This window comes from Mya arenaria, chromosome 6, assembly GCF_026914265.1.
Source record: "Mya arenaria isolate MELC-2E11 chromosome 6, ASM2691426v1".
In the NCBI taxonomy this organism is placed as follows: Eukaryota; Metazoa; Mollusca; class Bivalvia; order Myida; family Myidae; genus Mya; species Mya arenaria.
In genome coordinates this window covers 70,123,902-70,142,607 of record NC_069127.1, presented here as the reverse complement: position 1 = coordinate 70,142,607, position 18,706 = coordinate 70,123,902, and the positions used below count along the sequence as shown (strand labels likewise).

The 18,706-nt window shown below is 34.6% G+C and overlaps 1 protein-coding gene across 1 annotated transcript; it reads left to right on the top strand.

Moving 5' to 3' along the window:
• Positions 1–149: 149 nt before the first annotated feature.
• On the top strand, positions 150–18,061 carry LOC128236718 (splicing factor 3A subunit 3-like). The gene is made up of 17 exons (XM_052951786.1): positions 150–307; positions 4,424–4,471; positions 4,813–4,865; positions 5,443–5,548; positions 6,279–6,348; positions 9,175–9,266; positions 9,832–9,914; positions 10,505–10,577; positions 11,237–11,302; positions 11,735–11,803; positions 12,388–12,455; positions 13,586–13,696; positions 14,494–14,725; positions 15,239–15,349; positions 15,798–15,888; positions 17,172–17,227; positions 17,534–18,061. Exons 1-17 carry the CDS (start codon positions 212–214, stop codon positions 17,609–17,611), a joined length of 1,503 nt encoding a protein of 500 aa, XP_052807746.1. The 5' UTR covers positions 150–211; the 3' UTR covers positions 17,612–18,061.
• Positions 18,062–18,706: the final 645 nt, after the last annotated feature.

Here is an 18,706-nt window from a genome sequence, read left to right as displayed (position 1 = left end):
CGTATCGTCGGTATTACAATAAACATTTTTATGTAGATATTGAAGAGAAGTGTTTCCGTAATTATATTTATGACTTTCTTGAAAAATATTTAGTATCAAATCGATTATAGTTTATTCAAATTTGATAGCGCTAATCGTTTTTCAACGTTGATGACTGCTAGCTCCGTATGTTGAAAGCCCCGGATGTTTACAATTTAGTCGCATACCGAAAATGGAAACACTTTTAGAACAACAGAGGCGATACCATGAAGAAAGGGAAAGACTTATGGATTCCATGACGAAAGAAATGCTCCAGCCAGCAAAACCGGTGCGCATTTTTAGCGAAATTGCATGAAAATATATGTTGTCATATATTTTCGCGACCCGTTTGGCTGTTTCTGATCAATGTGTTTTCATTAATGATGTTAATCCAACCAAGGAAACGGATCTTTGTTTTGTTTATTATCAGATAATGATTCGCTATACACCTTTTACCTAGAATCATAGATAAAGGTTACACAATTCTGTCTTGTGCGTCTGTCAGATTTTGATGATTTCTGGCATTCTGTTCATGTACTGTAACTATACTGTACTGATATAGATGCCAGGATGTCTAAGATATGTTTTATTATTTTGTATTGTTACACTCATAATGTCCATACTACCAGTCATGAACAGAATGCATAACAATTCATTGTACAAGAACTACATGATTGTTGCGTTTGTTACTCCAAACATTTCAATCTAAATTATGACTAACAGATTTTGAGTAAAAGACATCCCTTGAAATACACAGAAATTTTCAAAACTGTGATTTTTGTTTGTAAAAGTTTTCGATCTGGTAACATTGTTTATGTTACAGAACTTGTGTCCTTTGTTACTAGTTCTGGCTTCCATAACTTTAATGTTGATATTTATTTTTTTGATGTTTACAACACATTAAAGTTATGGCGTAACCCCCATAGTAAAGTCAACCAGAATCAATTTGAGTGTGATGCTGCAATGCAATCACATGACCATGATGACGTCGATGGATTCTATTTATAGTATCGGATTCACATTGTTCATTTAGTTGAATCCAACTGCAGTAAGGCTGAAAATACCTTTTGATAAGTAAAAACAATTGATTTATTCCAAATTTGTTTTTAGTTATTTACCAATTATTCAAAATAGAAAAAATAACAGCAAAATAAACACTACAATTGTGAGGTCAAATGTAGGTCACATGGGTATTTTCTAAAAATCTTGGTGTCACGTGATTAAATTTGAACACAACTATGACCTAGTTAAGGAATGCTTATAATCAGATTTATTAAAATGATAAATTAACTATCTATAAAGCGTTTTTATGCCCCCGAAGGTGGGCATATTAAAATCGCACCGTCCGTCCGTTCGTCTGTCCGGCTCTGTAACTTTCCCTTGTATGGACAGATTTTAAAATAACTTGCCACATGTGTTCCACATACCAAGACGACGTGTGGCGTGCAAGACTCGTGTCCCTACCTCAAAGGTCAAGGTCACACTTAGTGTTTATTCACAATGGAGTGCTGCATATAAGGACATAGAGTATAGGTTGTCGTGTCCGGGCTGTAACTTTCCCTTGTATGGACAGATTTTAAAATAACTTGCCACATGTGTTCCACATACCAAGACGATGTGTCGCCTGCAAGACCTGTGTCCCTACCTCAAAGGTCAAGGTCACATTTAGTGTTTATTCACAATGTAGTGCTGCATATAAGGACATAAGAGTATAGGTTGTCGTGTCCGGGCTGTAACTTTCTCTTGTATGGACAGATTTTAAAATAACTTGCCACATTTGTTCCACATACCAATACGACGTGTTGCGTGCAAGTCCTGTGTCCCTGCCTCAAAGGTCAAGGTCACACATAGTGTTTATTCACAATGGAGTGCTGCATATAAGGACATAGAGTATAGGTTGTCGTGTCCGGGCTGTAACTTTCTCTTGTATGGAAAGATTTTAAAATACCTTGCCACATGTGTTCCACATACCAATACGACGTGTCGCGTGCAAGACCCGTGTCCCTACCTCAAAGGTCAAGGTCACACTTAGTGTTTATTCACAATGGAGTGCTGCTTATAAGGACATAGAGTATAGGTTGTCTTGTCCGGGCTGTAACTTTCTCTTGTATCAACAAATTTTAAAATAATTTGCCACATGTGTTCCACATACCAATACGACGTGTTGCGTGCAAGTCCCGTGTCCCTGCCTCAATGGTCAAGGTCACACATAGTGTTTATTCACAATGGAGTGCTGCATATAAGGACATAGAGTATAGGTTGTCGTGTCCGGGCTGTAACTTTCTCTTGTATGGACAGATTTTAAAATAATTTGCCACATGTGTTCCACATACCAATTCGACGTGTCGCCTGCAAGACCCGTGTCCCTACCTCAAAGGTCAAGGTCACACTTAGTGGTTATTCACAATGGAGTGCTGCATATAAGGACATAGAGTATAGGTTGTTGTGTCCGGGCTGTACCTTTCTCTTGTATGGACAGATTTTAAAATAACTTGCCACATGTGTTCCACATACCAAGACGACGTGTCGCGTGCAAGACCCATGTCCCTGCCTCAAAGGTCAAGGTCACACATAGTGTTTATTCACAATGGAATGCTGCATATAAGGACATAGAGTATAGGTTGTCGTGTCTGGACTGTAACTTTCCCTTGTATGGACTGATTTGAAAATAACTTGCCACATGTGTTCGGCATACCAAGACGAAGTGTCGCGTGCAAGACCTGTGTCCCTACCTCTTAGGTCAAGGTCACACTTAGTGTTTTTTCACAATGGAATGCTGCATATAAGGACATAGAGTATAGGTTGTTGTGTCCGGGCTGTTACTTTCCCTTGTTACGTGTCGTGTGCAAGACCCATGTCCCTACCTCTAAGGTGAAAGATACACTAAGTGTTTATTCACAAGGGAATTCTGAATATGAAGACATAACAGTGTAGGTTGTCAAGTATGGGTGGTATTTTTTTTTTATGTTCAGAGGCAATTTAAAATAACTTGCCATATGTATTTGACATGTAAAGGCAAGATCAACTTTTCATGTACTGACCTTGTTCGTAGGTCAATGTCACATTCGGGGGCATTCTTCACATACTGTGACAGCTCTTGTTTGGTTTTGAAAATGTGTTTGTGAACTACATTTTACTTCATTTACCTGAGCATATAGTTGTTTTGTCTGTACAAGTGAAATAACAGCGTGACGTAAAAATGTCACGAATTCTGGTAGGGTTTTGATACGGCGTTCTCTTCAGCTAACACGTCCAAAAAGGTAATATATAATGTGTTCGCTGAAGTTCTTTAGCTACTTTGTTACATGCTTCATGTAATTGGTTTAACTTGATTAATCTTGATCCAGATGGCTGTTGCAAGAAGTATTAGTTATGTCAACCACTTGTCTATAAAACAGCCTTTTTGTTTGGCTATATTGTAGCTCTTTAGTGATATATTTGGGACAGGGTGCTGTGTTTTAAGATCATCCTAAGGGCCTGAGATCAAAATATTATTTGGACTTTAGACAGTAACATACATATGGACTATACCGGCTGTAGGTAAAATATTACACTTTTGAGACCCCTCTAACACTATACTGCTTTCCCGTGGAAATCTACGGCTCTTGAAAAAAATGGCCAAAAAATGTTCTTTAAAAAACCTCATGATTCTATCAAATTGGTCTTAAAATTTTCTTTAAAAACCTCAAAATTATATCAACCATGGCTTAATACCCCAATAATCTGTCACTTTAAAGGACATGGTGAATAAACAACTTGTCAAATCACTTAAAACTTCGGCCGAGATCGTTGCAAAGTTTCCACTATGGAACAAAAGACCACTAATCAGCATTCTTTGTTAATTGGCATCCTACGAATCCGCATTTTTTTGTTAATCTCAAAGATGCTATAAAACTGTCAAAACATCATAGAAAACAACATTCCCAAAGTGTAATATTAATTATCCACAGTGTATAAAAAAAATTCTACATCTTGGCGCGAAAATTTACATACACAATTCTGCAGTCATCTGCACTTACACTCCGACCTGTTTTGGCAGTCTAATTAGATTTATCAGCAGCTCTACTGAATATAAACTAGTTTTCACAAGTCAGGGGTAATATTCCTTCTGTTTCTCAATCAAAAACAACACTTTTGACAAGACCCTGAATCATGACATATGTTATATGTATTTTCCAAAAATCTAAAAATAGTAACAAATATCTGTTTTTTGTTTACTTTCTTTCCACCATTGTTTTTGACTGAAAATTAGAGGAATTAGAAATTCTACCGATTTCTTAAATATAATGCCTTTTTAAAGACTTTTGGTCCCCCCCCCCCCCTCCCCCCTGTTCTGAAGAGTAAAAATTTATGCCAGTACAAGTGCCTTTTATAACTTACTAATTTGATTTTCAATGTATTTCAGGGTAGAGATCATATCAATAAAGATCACAGGACAAGAAATTTGTTAGATGTAAGTAGGTTTGCCAATGTTTTTTTGATAGGTTTGCAACTGTGTTTGCATGTACAATATAGTACAACATGATATAAGATTTTATGATTAACCGAAAATAAGACAACCATTATTGTCTAATCTATTTGTACAATAGTCAATAGGCTTACATTGTAATCAAATAAGTATCAAATTAAGTTTATTTCACAGCATTCTTAAAATTAGTACAAGATTTCTTTTTGGTATATATTTCAAAAATTGTTTAGAAGTTGATTCAAAACTTATTGGTCTGTAGTATAACTATGCTGGATATTTTGTATGATAAAAAAAGCATGGCTTATTGTACACTTTGTTCATTTCAGAGATACACAGAATGCACAACTGAACTTCAAGAGCTTTATGAAGACAAGGATGGGTAAGTGTACTGCCTCATATATATGCTGAATATACTCGCAGCAAGTATTAACCATTTCCCAAGGTGGAAAATATAAAACGAGAGGTGGATTAACTTCGTTTATTCCAAACAAATAAACATTTTTCTAATGATGCGAAAGTTTTGAGTAAGAATGCGCTCGACAGAAAAAAGACGATTATAAAAAATATCAAGACGAATGAAGCAAGACATTTATAACAACAGGCAGGGAGTTTAAAATACATACATTGTTGTGAACGTCCAAGCATCTAAGGCCAAATAGGACTAGAATTTTCGGTAGAAAGGAAACCAAAAGCCTCGTGGTATAATTTACCAGAAACTCCAAAAAACTGTGCCGAATAGCCAAGGTTACACACAACTAAATTAAAAGAATCAGCATAGTAAGAATGGAAATCAAAAGAACTGTATTGATTTGGTACATGAATAACTGAGTGTTACTTAGTTCAACTGAACATAACAAAACATTGTTTCTGAAATTAGCATAATGTTATCCATAATAAATGTTCAGCTTAAATTGGATAATGACGTCCCACAATAATAGGTGTGTGTAAATGTACAGGTTGCGTAAAGAGGAGGTGCAGGCACTGTACGGGCCAAATGAGTTCCAAGAGTTCTACTCTAGGCTGAAGCAGCTGAAAGATTTCCACAGGAAACATCCAAATGAAGTAAGCAATTTATTCTGATCAGAGCTGATAAGGTATTGTTCAGTTAAATGTGTACATGGAAGTCTTAAGAAATGAGGCATTTGAAAGATAATGGTAGGTTTGTTTGTGGACACCACTATTTGGAAATATAGGACATATGAAATTCTTATCAGTGGCACTGAATGAAAAAAAAACAACAACAGTATACCTATGCATTTTGGTGCAAAAAACATTTTTTCACTTTCTTGAATTTACTATTTTTTGCACTTTTGAGAAAAAAACAACACCCATTCCCAAAGCCTATCACAAAGCAAAAAAAAAAATCACCATGTGATATAAGGTGGTAAATGCATTGGATGAATGAAATCCCTGTTTACGCAGATTTAGTACAAGACAGTTTCAATTCTGTATACAATTGATGGAGTTACATCAGTTTTTCATTTACCCAGAATTTAGTGTGCTGGATTTTCACTGTTTAGTTTTTGTCTGTCCTGAAAACACCATATTTTTTTTTCATTTACTGTCTTTCAATTTGGTGCCATTGATATAGCTTTGCCCATATCTTCACACTGTATCAGTCGAAATGGCCAAAATGTTATTGCGTAGGAATGGTAAATGATTTTAATCTTATGTACATAGCAATTAATGTTCATTGCTATGCAGCTCAAATAACATGTTTATCATGAAGATGTAAAATAAATCATACCATCATGTCTTACCTGTACTGTAGCGCATGTATTTATTCCTTCAGATTAGTGTTCCAATGTCTATGGAGTTTGATGAAATCAACAAGATGCGGGAAAATGCTGATGATAACACCAGTAAGTTGATAACATAAGTTTCTATTAATCTCTCCAATTGTTTGGAGATACTGAAATAAATACTTGGTATGGTTAGACTTTTATCAACGCCATAAAAAGCAGCATTCAGATTTGATTTGATTAGCAGCAGCCTATTGAATAAAACCTAGACAAGTTGTCCATTGGTGATGTTGGTCAAGTTTGCACATTCAAACGATATTATTAGTTTGTAATCATCATTGGATAACTATTGACCAATTTAGTGTGTTTTTTACAATTGTGGAAATGGGGTTGTGGCCGTCCGGATTGGGAAAAATACATCATTTGACTAAGATTGAGAATTCCAATTTGCATAGAAATGAACAAGAAAGCTATAAAAAATTAGACAGAACAGATAGAAGAGTGTGATAAAGTTAATTCATGAACTCTTCCTAGAGCTGCAGAAAATTTTATGGTGTATTGTTTGCCCAAATGTAATTTTGTCAAGTGTAGTATACACCTTGGTTTCAATCAATAAAGTGTTATAAATGGAGAATGTTTAAGTCTACTGGCATATTGACAGTCTGTACGAAAGTTCGTGGAACCTCAGCTCCCGCCGGTAATAAATGGCGAGGTCCGGCAATCGCATGTATATTGTAGGCCCGCTTGTCAGGCAATAATGTTTAGGGGAAAATCTATTATTTTATAAAATAAAATGTGTCAAAAGTGAATGTTGTTAATTATATTAACTAACCTATGTTTATCAAACCAACTTAATCAGGGCTTTTAATTGAACCACGGACCTATGGTTTATAGGTCCGTGATTGAACCGAGTGCTCAGGTTTGCATAGAAATCGTGACGTGGTTACTCCGCCCATTATGCAAATTAACGGATACCTTTGGCCTTTTCGCTAAGTACGATGATTTAAAAAACAACGCTACAATGCCTAAATAAAATTGTTTTAGTTTTCTTTTTATATATTGTCTTACTCAAAATCAAAAGAATATATATTTGTATTAGTTTTTAATGAGTAATAGAAAAAAAATAAACATTTTTTGTTGCATAAGGTCTAAAAAGCACGGAAAACAGGTGCACGCTTACTTCCTGTCAATTTTAATGAAAGTGAAAGGAGAACTGCGTAGGAGAACTGTGTTAATCGTTGTCAGTTTACAGTTAAGTTATATAACAAACTAGCTTTATTGTTATGCCATTTATGAAAAATAAAAACAATATACACAATAGAAACGTTGAATACTTGTTTACTTCCGGAAAAAAATGAAAAACGTGAAAGTTAGAAAAATGTCATTGCAACTTATTAATCGCTGGTGTACATAGGACTCTGACAAGGATGCATAGGGTTACATAACGGATAGTACATGCATAATTCCTGTTTCACTGAACATGCATTAAATAAATAATACGTTAATAAGAGTGAGAACATAGTTTTCCAAGTCTTGACTCTGGGATTTTTTTAACCACCTAAGAGAAGGAAATAAGACAATTATATATATATATAGGTATTCTATTAAGTAATATTGATCAATTTTCTTCTTACTTGAAAATTTTCTAGGATGAAAAGTGGATTAATACAGCTGATCTTTATGAACAATGGAAATCGTATTTTTTTATTTAAGTTTTGGAAACATATAGACAAAGTATAAATAATCATGTACCTAAAAGTGCAATGCTATTTTATGACAGATGAGAACTATTATTTATGAAGAAAGACCAAGAATTTAGAAAAAACCCGCCAATGACTCTTGTAGATCAAATTTTGGCTCTTAAACAATAGATCTCAAGAGTCATAGACTCTTGCCTTTTTGCACGGTTGAAAGACTTACACTAAAAAATACCTAAATCGATCCTGCAAAAACTGGTCAGGTCCTGCAATGTAGACTGTGTGATAATGACTTTCGTACAGACTGTATTGAAGACAAGTTCCAAGTTGCATGTATTTTACAAGTAAACTGGTAGGCTTGATCCTTAAAGCATAACTCAATCAATTAAAAACACAAGACAGTGCTTAATTTGCATGATAAAAATAACATAACACTCGTCAATGGAAATCACTGCATAGGAGTTGAAGTGATTCTACACAGGTTCAGCGGCCATCTTCGATTTGGTAAAAACAGTTTATACCAAAACCGTTGTAAATTGATCCTAGTAATGGTATGCCCTTATAACAATTTGTATTCGTACCAATACATACAGATGTTTGATATTATATCTTATTTGGCACATTTAAAAGGATATTTATGCCAATTATGACACTTATCTGTAGCTCTGTCTTCTGTTCAAAAACTGTGGGCCCAGATTTTTTTCTTCAAAATATTAAATTTGAGTTTTATTTTCCACAATTTAGAAAAAGTATATGTTTTAGTGATAGGACTGTGGCCGAATTTCGACCCCAACTGGATGAGACAAAAGAAGGTGCAAATAAAAAAAATATATCAAAAATTCAACCAGTTTTATACAGTTTGGCTGCTGAGAAACAGTTGTTTTGGCTGCAGAGAAGTTTTAAGGCTAAGAAATGATTGTTTGGCTGCTGAGAAATGGTTGTTTTGGCTGCAGAGAAGTTTTAAGGCTAAGAAATGATTGTTTGGCTGCTGAGAAATGGTTGTTTTGGCTGCAGGGAAGTTTTAAGGCTAAGAAATGATTGTTTGGCTGCTGAGAAATGGTTGTTTTGGCTGCAGAGAAGTTTTAAGGCTAAGAAATGATTGTTTGGCTGCTGAGAAATGGTTATTTTGGCTGCAGAGAAGTTTTAAGGCTAAGAAATGATTGTTTGGCTGCTGAGATGTCAATTACTGCTTATAAGCCTTTCAAGCTCTGTATGGAATAATTTGTGATGTATGCATTTCTGTTTACAGATATGGTGGAGTTCTCGGATGAGGAAGGGTACGGCAAATACCTTGATCTTCATGAATGTCACACGCATTTCATCAACCTTAAAGGCATGGAGGTATGGGTTCAAATTGTTGTTAGATGTTTATATTGTCACCTGATTTGGTGAAAAATCTTGGCATGAAAATGATCTCATTAACACCAGCTACAAAAGTTATGTGAGAAGTAAACATGGTTTTTCGGCTAGCACAGTGGTCAGCACACTCCCTTCTCACCAAGGCAACCCGGGTCTGATTCCTGGTCAAGTGCCAAGCTGGACAAGTGGGTTTTCTCCGGGTTTCCCCCACCACACAAGACCACACTCTCGTGCAACATCGTGCCCATGAGAGTGACTTAGTATAAGTTAATATCACATTTTTCACAATGGTTGTAGAATAAATAAATAAAGTGTAAACTAAAAAGGATAAAGTATTGTTGAACATAAAGAAACTTGCCATAAGAGTATGCTTGGAAATAATGAAAGCTGCCTGCTGATTAACCAAAATAATTGTACGTCAAATTTGAAAAAGTTCATGTTCTATGTGGTAAGATATCCTTTTGAACGCTAATTAAGGCAAATTCTTTCAAATGCTGCTTGTACAGATTATCATTTGAGACTTAACATGCTTGATTTGTCATTTCAGAAAATTGACTACATCTCATACCTATCCACATTTGATCATCTCTTTGACGTCCCGAAGGAAAGAAAAAATGCAGCCTATAAAGAGTAGGTATTCGTTGAAATTTTTTAAAATATACCAGTATCATTAAAATGGTTTTCTGGTTTGTAAAGGGATAGGTGTACAGGCAAAGGCATTGGATTCCTAGTCAGAAACACTGCTTAATATTGCTCTGACAGTTACAAAGTTACCGGCAGAATCTATATGATTAATGTCCTTGCGATATTTTTATTGAAACTCAGTTTATGCCTAAAACAAGGTTACGCCTGGAAATTTACCATCTTAATCCTTATAAACTTTATTGAAACTGGGCCCAAGCCATGTTTATTCAAGTTTGATTTGTGGTTACTTTTTAACTCTGGTTTCCCCTTTTAACGCTAAGACCACACACTTCATAACAAGCCTCACTAGTTTTGTGTTGCAATAACTTGTTTCACAATTTTAGAAAAAGATATATATATGTGTATCTAAAAATTCTTGCAAATGAACTGTTTGTTAGCTATAAATCTTGACTATGAATTATTCAAATATTATCAGCTGTGTATTGAAATGTAAGTCTTGTTTTTTTCCTTTAATGCATATCTTGTATAGTCTGCATAGTGTTCATGAAATCAGTTTTTTCCTGTATTTCTTGCAGATATTTGCAGTATTTATTGGAGTACTTAGAGATGTATGTGCAAAGAATAAAACCTATCCTGGATATTAACAAGGTATGTGCACATATTATTTGAGTTCAAAATAAGTATTTGTATGCTGGCTCACGAGGTATAAGTAAATATCTTTATCTTCAAACTGAATCACCACAGCATGATGTTTTCTCATATTACTTTTTCTTATTTACCTTTTTATCATTATATTTATATTTCTTTGTTCATGTCACTTTGAAATGATTTTTCAAAATTTTGAGAAAAAGTTATACATTTCAAAATAAAACAACTCAGTGTGTGGACCTTAAAGTTATTTAACATGGCATATAGTGGATATTTGATGTTAGTTCCAAGTGTTTTTGAGTGCCTGTATAAATAAATGCTTTTGTTGTAAAGTTTTCTGAACATCAAGTATCTACACAATGATAAATATTACTATAGTTATAGAAATACTATTTTTGGATTTCCATCCAAAATTCATTTTGATAATAGCTATAGAGTGGGCTTATTTTATTTTGTGATTTCAATTTAAAAAACGATGTTGTGAGTTTAAATTTTGACACCATTTCCCTGGGTTTAAATCACCTCAACTTGGCCGATATTTCATACATATATAAAACCGTGTTGGGGATGTGTCAGGCATGGGCACGTCAGTACTGTATGCTTATCAGAATTTAAAAATAATTTAAAGTTTATCATTCCTGATATGATTTTATCCACAGGAGATGAGGACTGTCCTGGCAGAGTTTGAGCAGCAGTTCTCCGAGGGTCACTTTCCTGGCTGGCCAGTAAGTACTTGCTAATCATGATTGGTTTTTAGGGTGGAGGTAAACAGGTATTAGTTTAGTTTAGCTGAATTCATTGTCCGAGCATATTTTAACAAAAGACTTTACATTGAAAATGCTTGCAGCCTATGACTGAAACATCAGCCAGTTTGTTAGCCATATGACTTCAGAACAATTCATCATAAAATAAATTGGTCGATCATACATTGGACTGAACATCTCATATGTCTATAGGTCATTAAATAATACTTAACTGCAGTTATCAAAATTAAGGTATTCTAGTATGTGTGTATATTATTATAAAATTATAATTCACTAGTTTGTATATTCAAACAAGGTAAAAAAAATAAATTACCAGCCCGGGCTTAATAAGGGGACTGCGGAACTGATGTGCTTAGTTTGATCTCTTTAACTGTAAGTTGACATATATTATAGAAAGAGACACTGGGAGCACTGGCTCACACCGGAGCCCATCTTGACCTGTCCGCGTTCTCTTCATGGGAGGTTAGTATCACAGGATTTCTTAGATTAATTTATTTTTAGCTGGATGGGAATTACATGACTGTGTTATAGTATGTCTTCCAATTTAAATCACAAAAAACTGACTGTCTGGATCAATTTTTTGATTAGGAGCAATTTACTACAGAGATGATATGTTCATTGTGTTTACTGTTACAATCGGGAACATGGTACAAACTATGTAAATATGGATATACACATGAAACATTTTACCATACATTTGGAATGGTAGCTTTTGGGGAAATTCACTGCCGTTGACAGACTGTATCACCAACAAAGAAGTTTTAATTTCTCTCAAAATATATTTTCCCAAATTTGTGACTAATAATGCTCTGTTTGCAAAAATTGTGACTTGTCATGCTATATTTTTCCAATTTGGCACAGAAATGTAAAAAAAACACTGATTTGGATTTTTTTTCCTGCCAAAATGTAAAACATTTGGGGAAAAATATAGAAAAAGACATTCTTTAGCAAAGTACAGATAAAATGGACACAATTCTAAAAGCAGTATAGAAAATAATGAAATGTCATATTAATGAGGTGTTAAATCTAACTTTAATACATTTCAGGAGTTAGCGTCACTTGGATTGGATCGTCTCAAGTCTGCTTTGATGGCCTTGGGACTGAAATGTGGAGGGTAGGTGATAAACTGAATAATTTGGACCTATCATCAAGGGGTTTATAGTGCCCTGTCTAACAGCAGTTGCCCAAGGCTCACAGCTAGTAAAAAATCTTCAGGGCCTCACGATATTTAAGGACCATAGGCATAAGGGTCAAGTTCTCTTTGTATAAAACTTATTTTATTTCATGATAAGGTTCAAATGAAATCCTATATTTCAATACAAATACTTACAAAATAGATAGGAAGCTAAAACTTACCAAGATCCTCTTCTCTTTAGGAAGTACTGTATGATTAAAAAAAAATTGGGGCCTTCAGATTTGTCTTTGGCCTATATCTTTTAGCGCAGCCGATTTATTGGATCCAGTTTCGCAAGAAAATCAAGACTCGTGTTATTTGCATTTTTTCACCAGATTTTGATTTTTACGTCCATTGTTTGTATAATTCCCTTTTTTATTTTTAACTAAGATACTGATACTGCTAGCGCAATTGAACAAAAGGCTGTAGCATGGTTGGTTGATTGAAATTATCACGTGATGCTACCAGTGTTTTAAATGAAGTTTTAAATATTCATCAGCTTATTATGAGTCCCTGTGTGCTAGTGGATAAAGTATCAGTTTTCTAATTTATTCTTGACTGTACCGGCATGGATTAGCTCCCCACTACAACCTGATTCAGATCGTGTGTTTTTAATTTTTACTTGTATTTTTTCTGCAATTTCAGTATCAACGAGGAAAAATAATTATAATATATTTGTTTTCAGATTAGGAAACCAAATTTTGTCCAAAAACATGAGCAAGTCCCTTTAATATTACAAGAACTTAAAGGTGGTAATTCCATCCAGTCACTAAAATAAAACTTTTTGATTAACTGAAGTCCAAATCATTTCACTTTACATGCCATATAAAATAATTCAACAAGCCCTGCTATGTAAAAATGGGAATTTGAGTAAGTAACACCAGGAAGCATTTTACCAGTGCTCGGCTTACAGGCTTGTGCTAATTTCAACCATCGTCTATCTAAGATACAGCTTGTGCTTCTTTTAGATAGAGAAATGTTGATGAATACATGTAAAATATAATTTAATTTATATGAAACATTAAAATCTGCCGGAATATCTTCTTTATGTTGGTCTTTTTTTCTCTCAGCACCCTTGAGGAGAGGGCCCAGAGACTGTTCAGCACAAAAGGCAAGCGTCTGGAGGACCTAGATCCAGCCATGTTCGCAAAATCAAAACCAGGAAGGGCTGGAAAGGCCAGGTAAAATTCTATTTAGGGGGAAAAAAGTTTTTGTAATGTTTCTGTAAAAACTGAAAAAATACAAGTACAAGTAGGTGTTTCTCTTTCAATGCAATGAACATGTCGAATAAGGGATACTTATTTTTAATATTTTTAAAAAAAATGATAGTTATTAAGATAAGAAACAAGTTCTCATGTATAGTTGATCATTTGTTAACGGTGAATTACAATTTATAAACATTTCAGTGTTTAAACAGAACATACATTACAAACATATACAAACAAAGCAAAGTAACATTTAAACTTACATATATATGATATAAATGGTATTTCTATTTTCTGAATATGAAATAATTTGGTCGATTTTATGGACATTAAAACTAAACATGTATGGTCTTGTACTTTGGAGTGGCCCCAAAGTGTCAATATTCTACTGATAACACTTAATAGTAGAGGATATTTTTAAAAGGTAAATACTTGTTATTCAGTGTGCCATTTGTATGATAACACATCTGACAGTTAATTCATCTGTTTCATTTAAGTAGTATGTATCCTCAATTTTTGTTTATTGTAAATGTACTAAATAGTGTACAATGCCATACTCTTGATGCTTAAGAAGTATGATAGGTTCAAATCTCAAGTTAAATAAAATTATCGATCGGGTCAAAATTTGTGAAAAAAATCCTGTTTTTATGCCACTAGTGAAGGTTCAAACTTCACCAAGCAGTTACATTGCCAGGGCTATATGCTTTGAAAAATGTTCTATTTGATACGATATGATAAAAAGTGGATCAAAAACCTCTTTAAATTTACTACAGAGAGAGTGAGAAGCAGCGTGAGATTGCAGGTCTTGAGGCCCAAGTGTACAGATTCTCCGAACTGCTGTCTGAGCAGCGGGCGGCCACACGAGAAAACGTGATCCGCAAACAGGCACGGACAGGGGAGGAGAGAGAGGAGTCCGACGATGAGGACACCATGGCTGACAGTGACGATGATGATGATGATGTGCCATACAATCCAAAGAATCTGCCGCTCGGCTGGGATGGAAAGGTAGGGTGAAGTATTCGATCTGCTTCGGTATTAAATGTCACATAGCATTGAGAAAAACTGTCTTTCCAAAGATTCTTTATTCAGACTATGAAGTTTATATTTTGAATGTTAATGATATTTCTTCAAGAAAAGCTTACATTGACATTCGTTTGAGCTTGATTAATAAGAATGTTTACATGCAAATGTGTTCATATATATATAATTGATCATTAAGGCATACATTTTTATTCATCAAAAGCCATAGGTTGCATTCCATTTAACAGTTTTGTTTTCATAATTTTCTAGCTCATTCTTTTACTCACTGAATGGATTGAAGAACATATAATCATAAAAGAATACTGGTACTCATATTTACTGTGATGTTTCTTACTCACTGAATGGATTGAAGACAAATAATCATAAAAGAATACTGGTACTCATATTTACTGTGATGTTTCTTACTCACTGAATGGATTGAAGACAAATAATCATAAAAGAATACTGGTAGTCATATTTACTGTGACGTTTCTTTAGCCTATCCCATACTGGTTGTACAAGCTACATGGACTGAATATCAGCTACCAGTGTGAGATCTGCTGTAACGTCATATACAAGGGACCCAAGGCTTTCCAGAGACACTTCGCGGTAAGAACATTTATAATATTATATTAAATACCAGGGTGGGATCTGCTGTAATGTCATAAAGAAGGGACGCATGGCTTCCCAGAAACTTTGTCATGATTACATTTGTAATATATCAACTACCCATGTTAGATCTGCGGTAGCATCAAATACAGGGGACCCAATGCTTTTCTAGAGACACTTAGCTTTGATTGAAATTTCTTTCAAGAGCTGCTGATCATGATGCATTTTCTTTAGTAATTAATATTATTTTTCGAATATTAAAAACTTGAATTCTTTATCTATCAATTAGAAATTTATCCTCATGTCTTTTAGCTTGATAGATTAAGGTGATTATATGTATAGATAGATCCTTGACCATGAATTGCATTATGGTTGTGTAGTCATTAAATGATCCATACTAAACTATGGTAAATTAAACAATAGTCATGTGTATTCTTGCTTTGAGCAGGAGTGGCGCCACGCCCACGGTATGCGATGTCTGGGTATCCCCAACACTGCCCATTTTGCCAACGTCACATCAATAGAGGATGCACTGGCCTGTGAGTATCTTTACTATTTGTTTCATAGAATAATTCATGGTATTTTCTTTTTAGCTATTCTCTTTTTTGAGGAATAATAATATAGATATTGTCATAGCCTTGGTGTTGTTGTCGATGGCCATTATTCATAATGTGTTCAAAATATTCGAATGATACCTGGTACACATTATGCTAGAGACAATATGCATATTTTAAGGTAGGCCCATAACTTTGGCTTTAATAATTGTTGAATGATACCTGGTACACATTATGCTAGAGACAATATGCATATTTTAAGGTAGGCCCATAACTTTGGCTTTAATAATTGTTGAATGATACCTGGTACACATTGTGCTAGAGACCGTATGTATATTTTAAGGTAGGCCCATAACTCTGGCTTTAATAATTGTTGAATGACACCTGGTACATATTGTGCTAGAGACCGTATGTATATTTTAAGGTAGGCCCATAACTCTGGCTTTAATAATTGTTGAATGACACATGGTACACATTGTGCTAGAGACAATATGCACATTTTAAGGTAGGCCCATAACTCTGGCTTTAATAATTGTTAAGTTATGCTGCAGACTCTTGATCGAATGAAGAAAGAAAACAAAACAGATGAGCATTGGTGTTTGCTCTGTTGTGCACTTGGTAATATAGCACGAACTTTACTCTACTTAACTGCTTCTTGTAAATTAATGTCATCCTATTTCTATATATATATACATATATGTACATCTTTTTCATTAACACTCCACATTAATGTTGATTTACTTCATATGGTAATGTATGTCAGGTAAACCATATCAAAGTCATTAATTCTTCAAACTTGTTCTCACTGTATAAGCTGCCCCTATAGCTCAGTGTTAGGGTGCCGGCATCAAGTGCAGAGAGTTCTGGGTTCATTCGCGGACTTGTCTTCCAAAAGACTCTTAAAACGCTTAAAGTAGCTCCTTGTCTGAAGCTCAGCACAAGGGGGTAGTAATGTGAAATTTGGTAGTATTCAGAACTGGTTAAACTCGGTATCCCACGTATGTGTGTTTTACACCGTGCAGGTTGAAGAACCAAGATGTCTCTAGCAGCTATGGTACTGAACCTGGATCTCCTTGTATCTCACTCAGTTTCAACAACTCTGTTTATATCTCATGTCACTTATAACTTTGAAAAACACTTCATAAGTCTTGATGACGTCACAGTGGGGTCAAGCCATAATGCAGTCAGACCTTCATAAACTCTTAGAAACAAACTGATTGTATTAATATATTGACTCAGTATCCAAATGTTCTGTATCTACATTGTAGTATGGCAGAAGATCAAGGTCACAAAAGAAACAGACAGATGGAGACCAGATACTGAGGTGAGTGGTGATGTAAAGTGAGAATAGTTAAAGGGCCATTATCCACTGTATTATATTTTTCTTAAAATTATTCACAACAGGATCTGAAAGCAGGCTTTGCTTCAATTTTTTGTTTGAAATACAGGCAATTTTAGACATTTTGTTGCTATTTTCACAATTTTTGAGGCCCTGGCCCCATTCACAAAAGATGAAAAAACAACAACACTGAATAAATTCAGGATGGTGCGTGTCGAAGGTTTGTTTGATAATGAAATAGCCCTTAATTATAGCTGCTTCCTATGATATTGAACATTTTAAACATTGCAGGAGGAGTTTGAAGACTCAATAGGCAACGTTGTCAACAAGAAGACGTATGAAGACATGAAAAGACAAGGGTTGCTCTAGAAAACATCTCGTTTTGAGTGAAAGGTCATGTGGTTTCATCGCTTTCATTTCGGGGTCATGTGGGGTCATTGATGGTGAAGAGAGGTGTGTTCAGTGGCAGCATGTCGTTTTGTGGATTCTCACACAGACATTTAATTATATCATGTATGTTATGAATATATTTCTGATTCTCATCAATAAATAACACTATGTCAGGGACATTTCTTTGGTTCAGTTTAAAAAAACAAAACATCTTCTGTTCAGTTATAGACAGTTACAAGATATTTGTGATTGTGAGCAAATTAATTTTGTTTTTCATTGACAAAATTCATACTGATTCCTCAATTTTAAAAACATAAGATTTTGATTGCTCAGCGACTTAACAACAAATGCAAGATTACTCCTGTTACTTACTTATGTACATGTTGCATTTGTCATGTGAGAATTTTGTAATAAAATGATTTTATCTAAGTCACTTCTTTTGATTTCTAATAGTTAAAATCAGGTCACTAGGTCAAATTAAACATGAGCACTTCAAGTGGATGCCAATGCTTACATTTTTTCCACTTTAATGGGAAATAGCGTTGATTTGACAAAAAGGGGAATAATACTAACATGATTCCTATAATGTCCAACTTTAGTTACAAACCTTTTATTCCTCTAGATTGCTACAATTATTAAATGTTAAGAGGTCACTGTCCTCAAAAAAATAAAAAAGAGGAAACGGGGCCGAAATAATGGCCGGAATTTAAGCCCTTAAAAGAGTAGGAAAAAAACACTGGCTTATCAGCAGTTATTCAGAAGAAAAGGATAGAGTTTAAGCCAGGTTTTAAAAAAGGAGAAGTGGGCACATAGCATTGGGTTTGATAGAATTTGGAACATGACAGGAAATGTTAAGAATTGTTTAAATTTAATTTAATCCAGTTTCAACTGACAAATATATGAAGATGTTATTCTATTTATAACGACATTATAGGCTCAATCATTCAAAAGAAATATTTGATTATCCTTATAACTTGATAAGGCAGAAAGGTGCACATGCTGGTCTCCATTAAGGCAGAAGGATGATACCAAACAAGGACAGGGTGCAGCATCCTTCCATGATTCTAGCCTAAA

Excerpts from the sequence above, each read along its gene's own strand:
- LOC128236718 (XM_052951786.1), top strand. The coding sequence starts at position 212 with ATGGAAACACTTTTAGAACAACAGAGGCGATACCATGAAGAAAGGGAA. Across the intron at positions 6,349-9,174 it reads AAATGCTGATGATAACACCA|ATATGGTGGAGTTCTCGGAT; the intron begins GTAAGTTGATAA and ends TTCTGTTTACAG. Across the intron at positions 17,228-17,533 it reads GATGGAGACCAGATACTGAG|GAGGAGTTTGAAGACTCAAT; the intron begins GTGAGTGGTGAT and ends TAAACATTGCAG.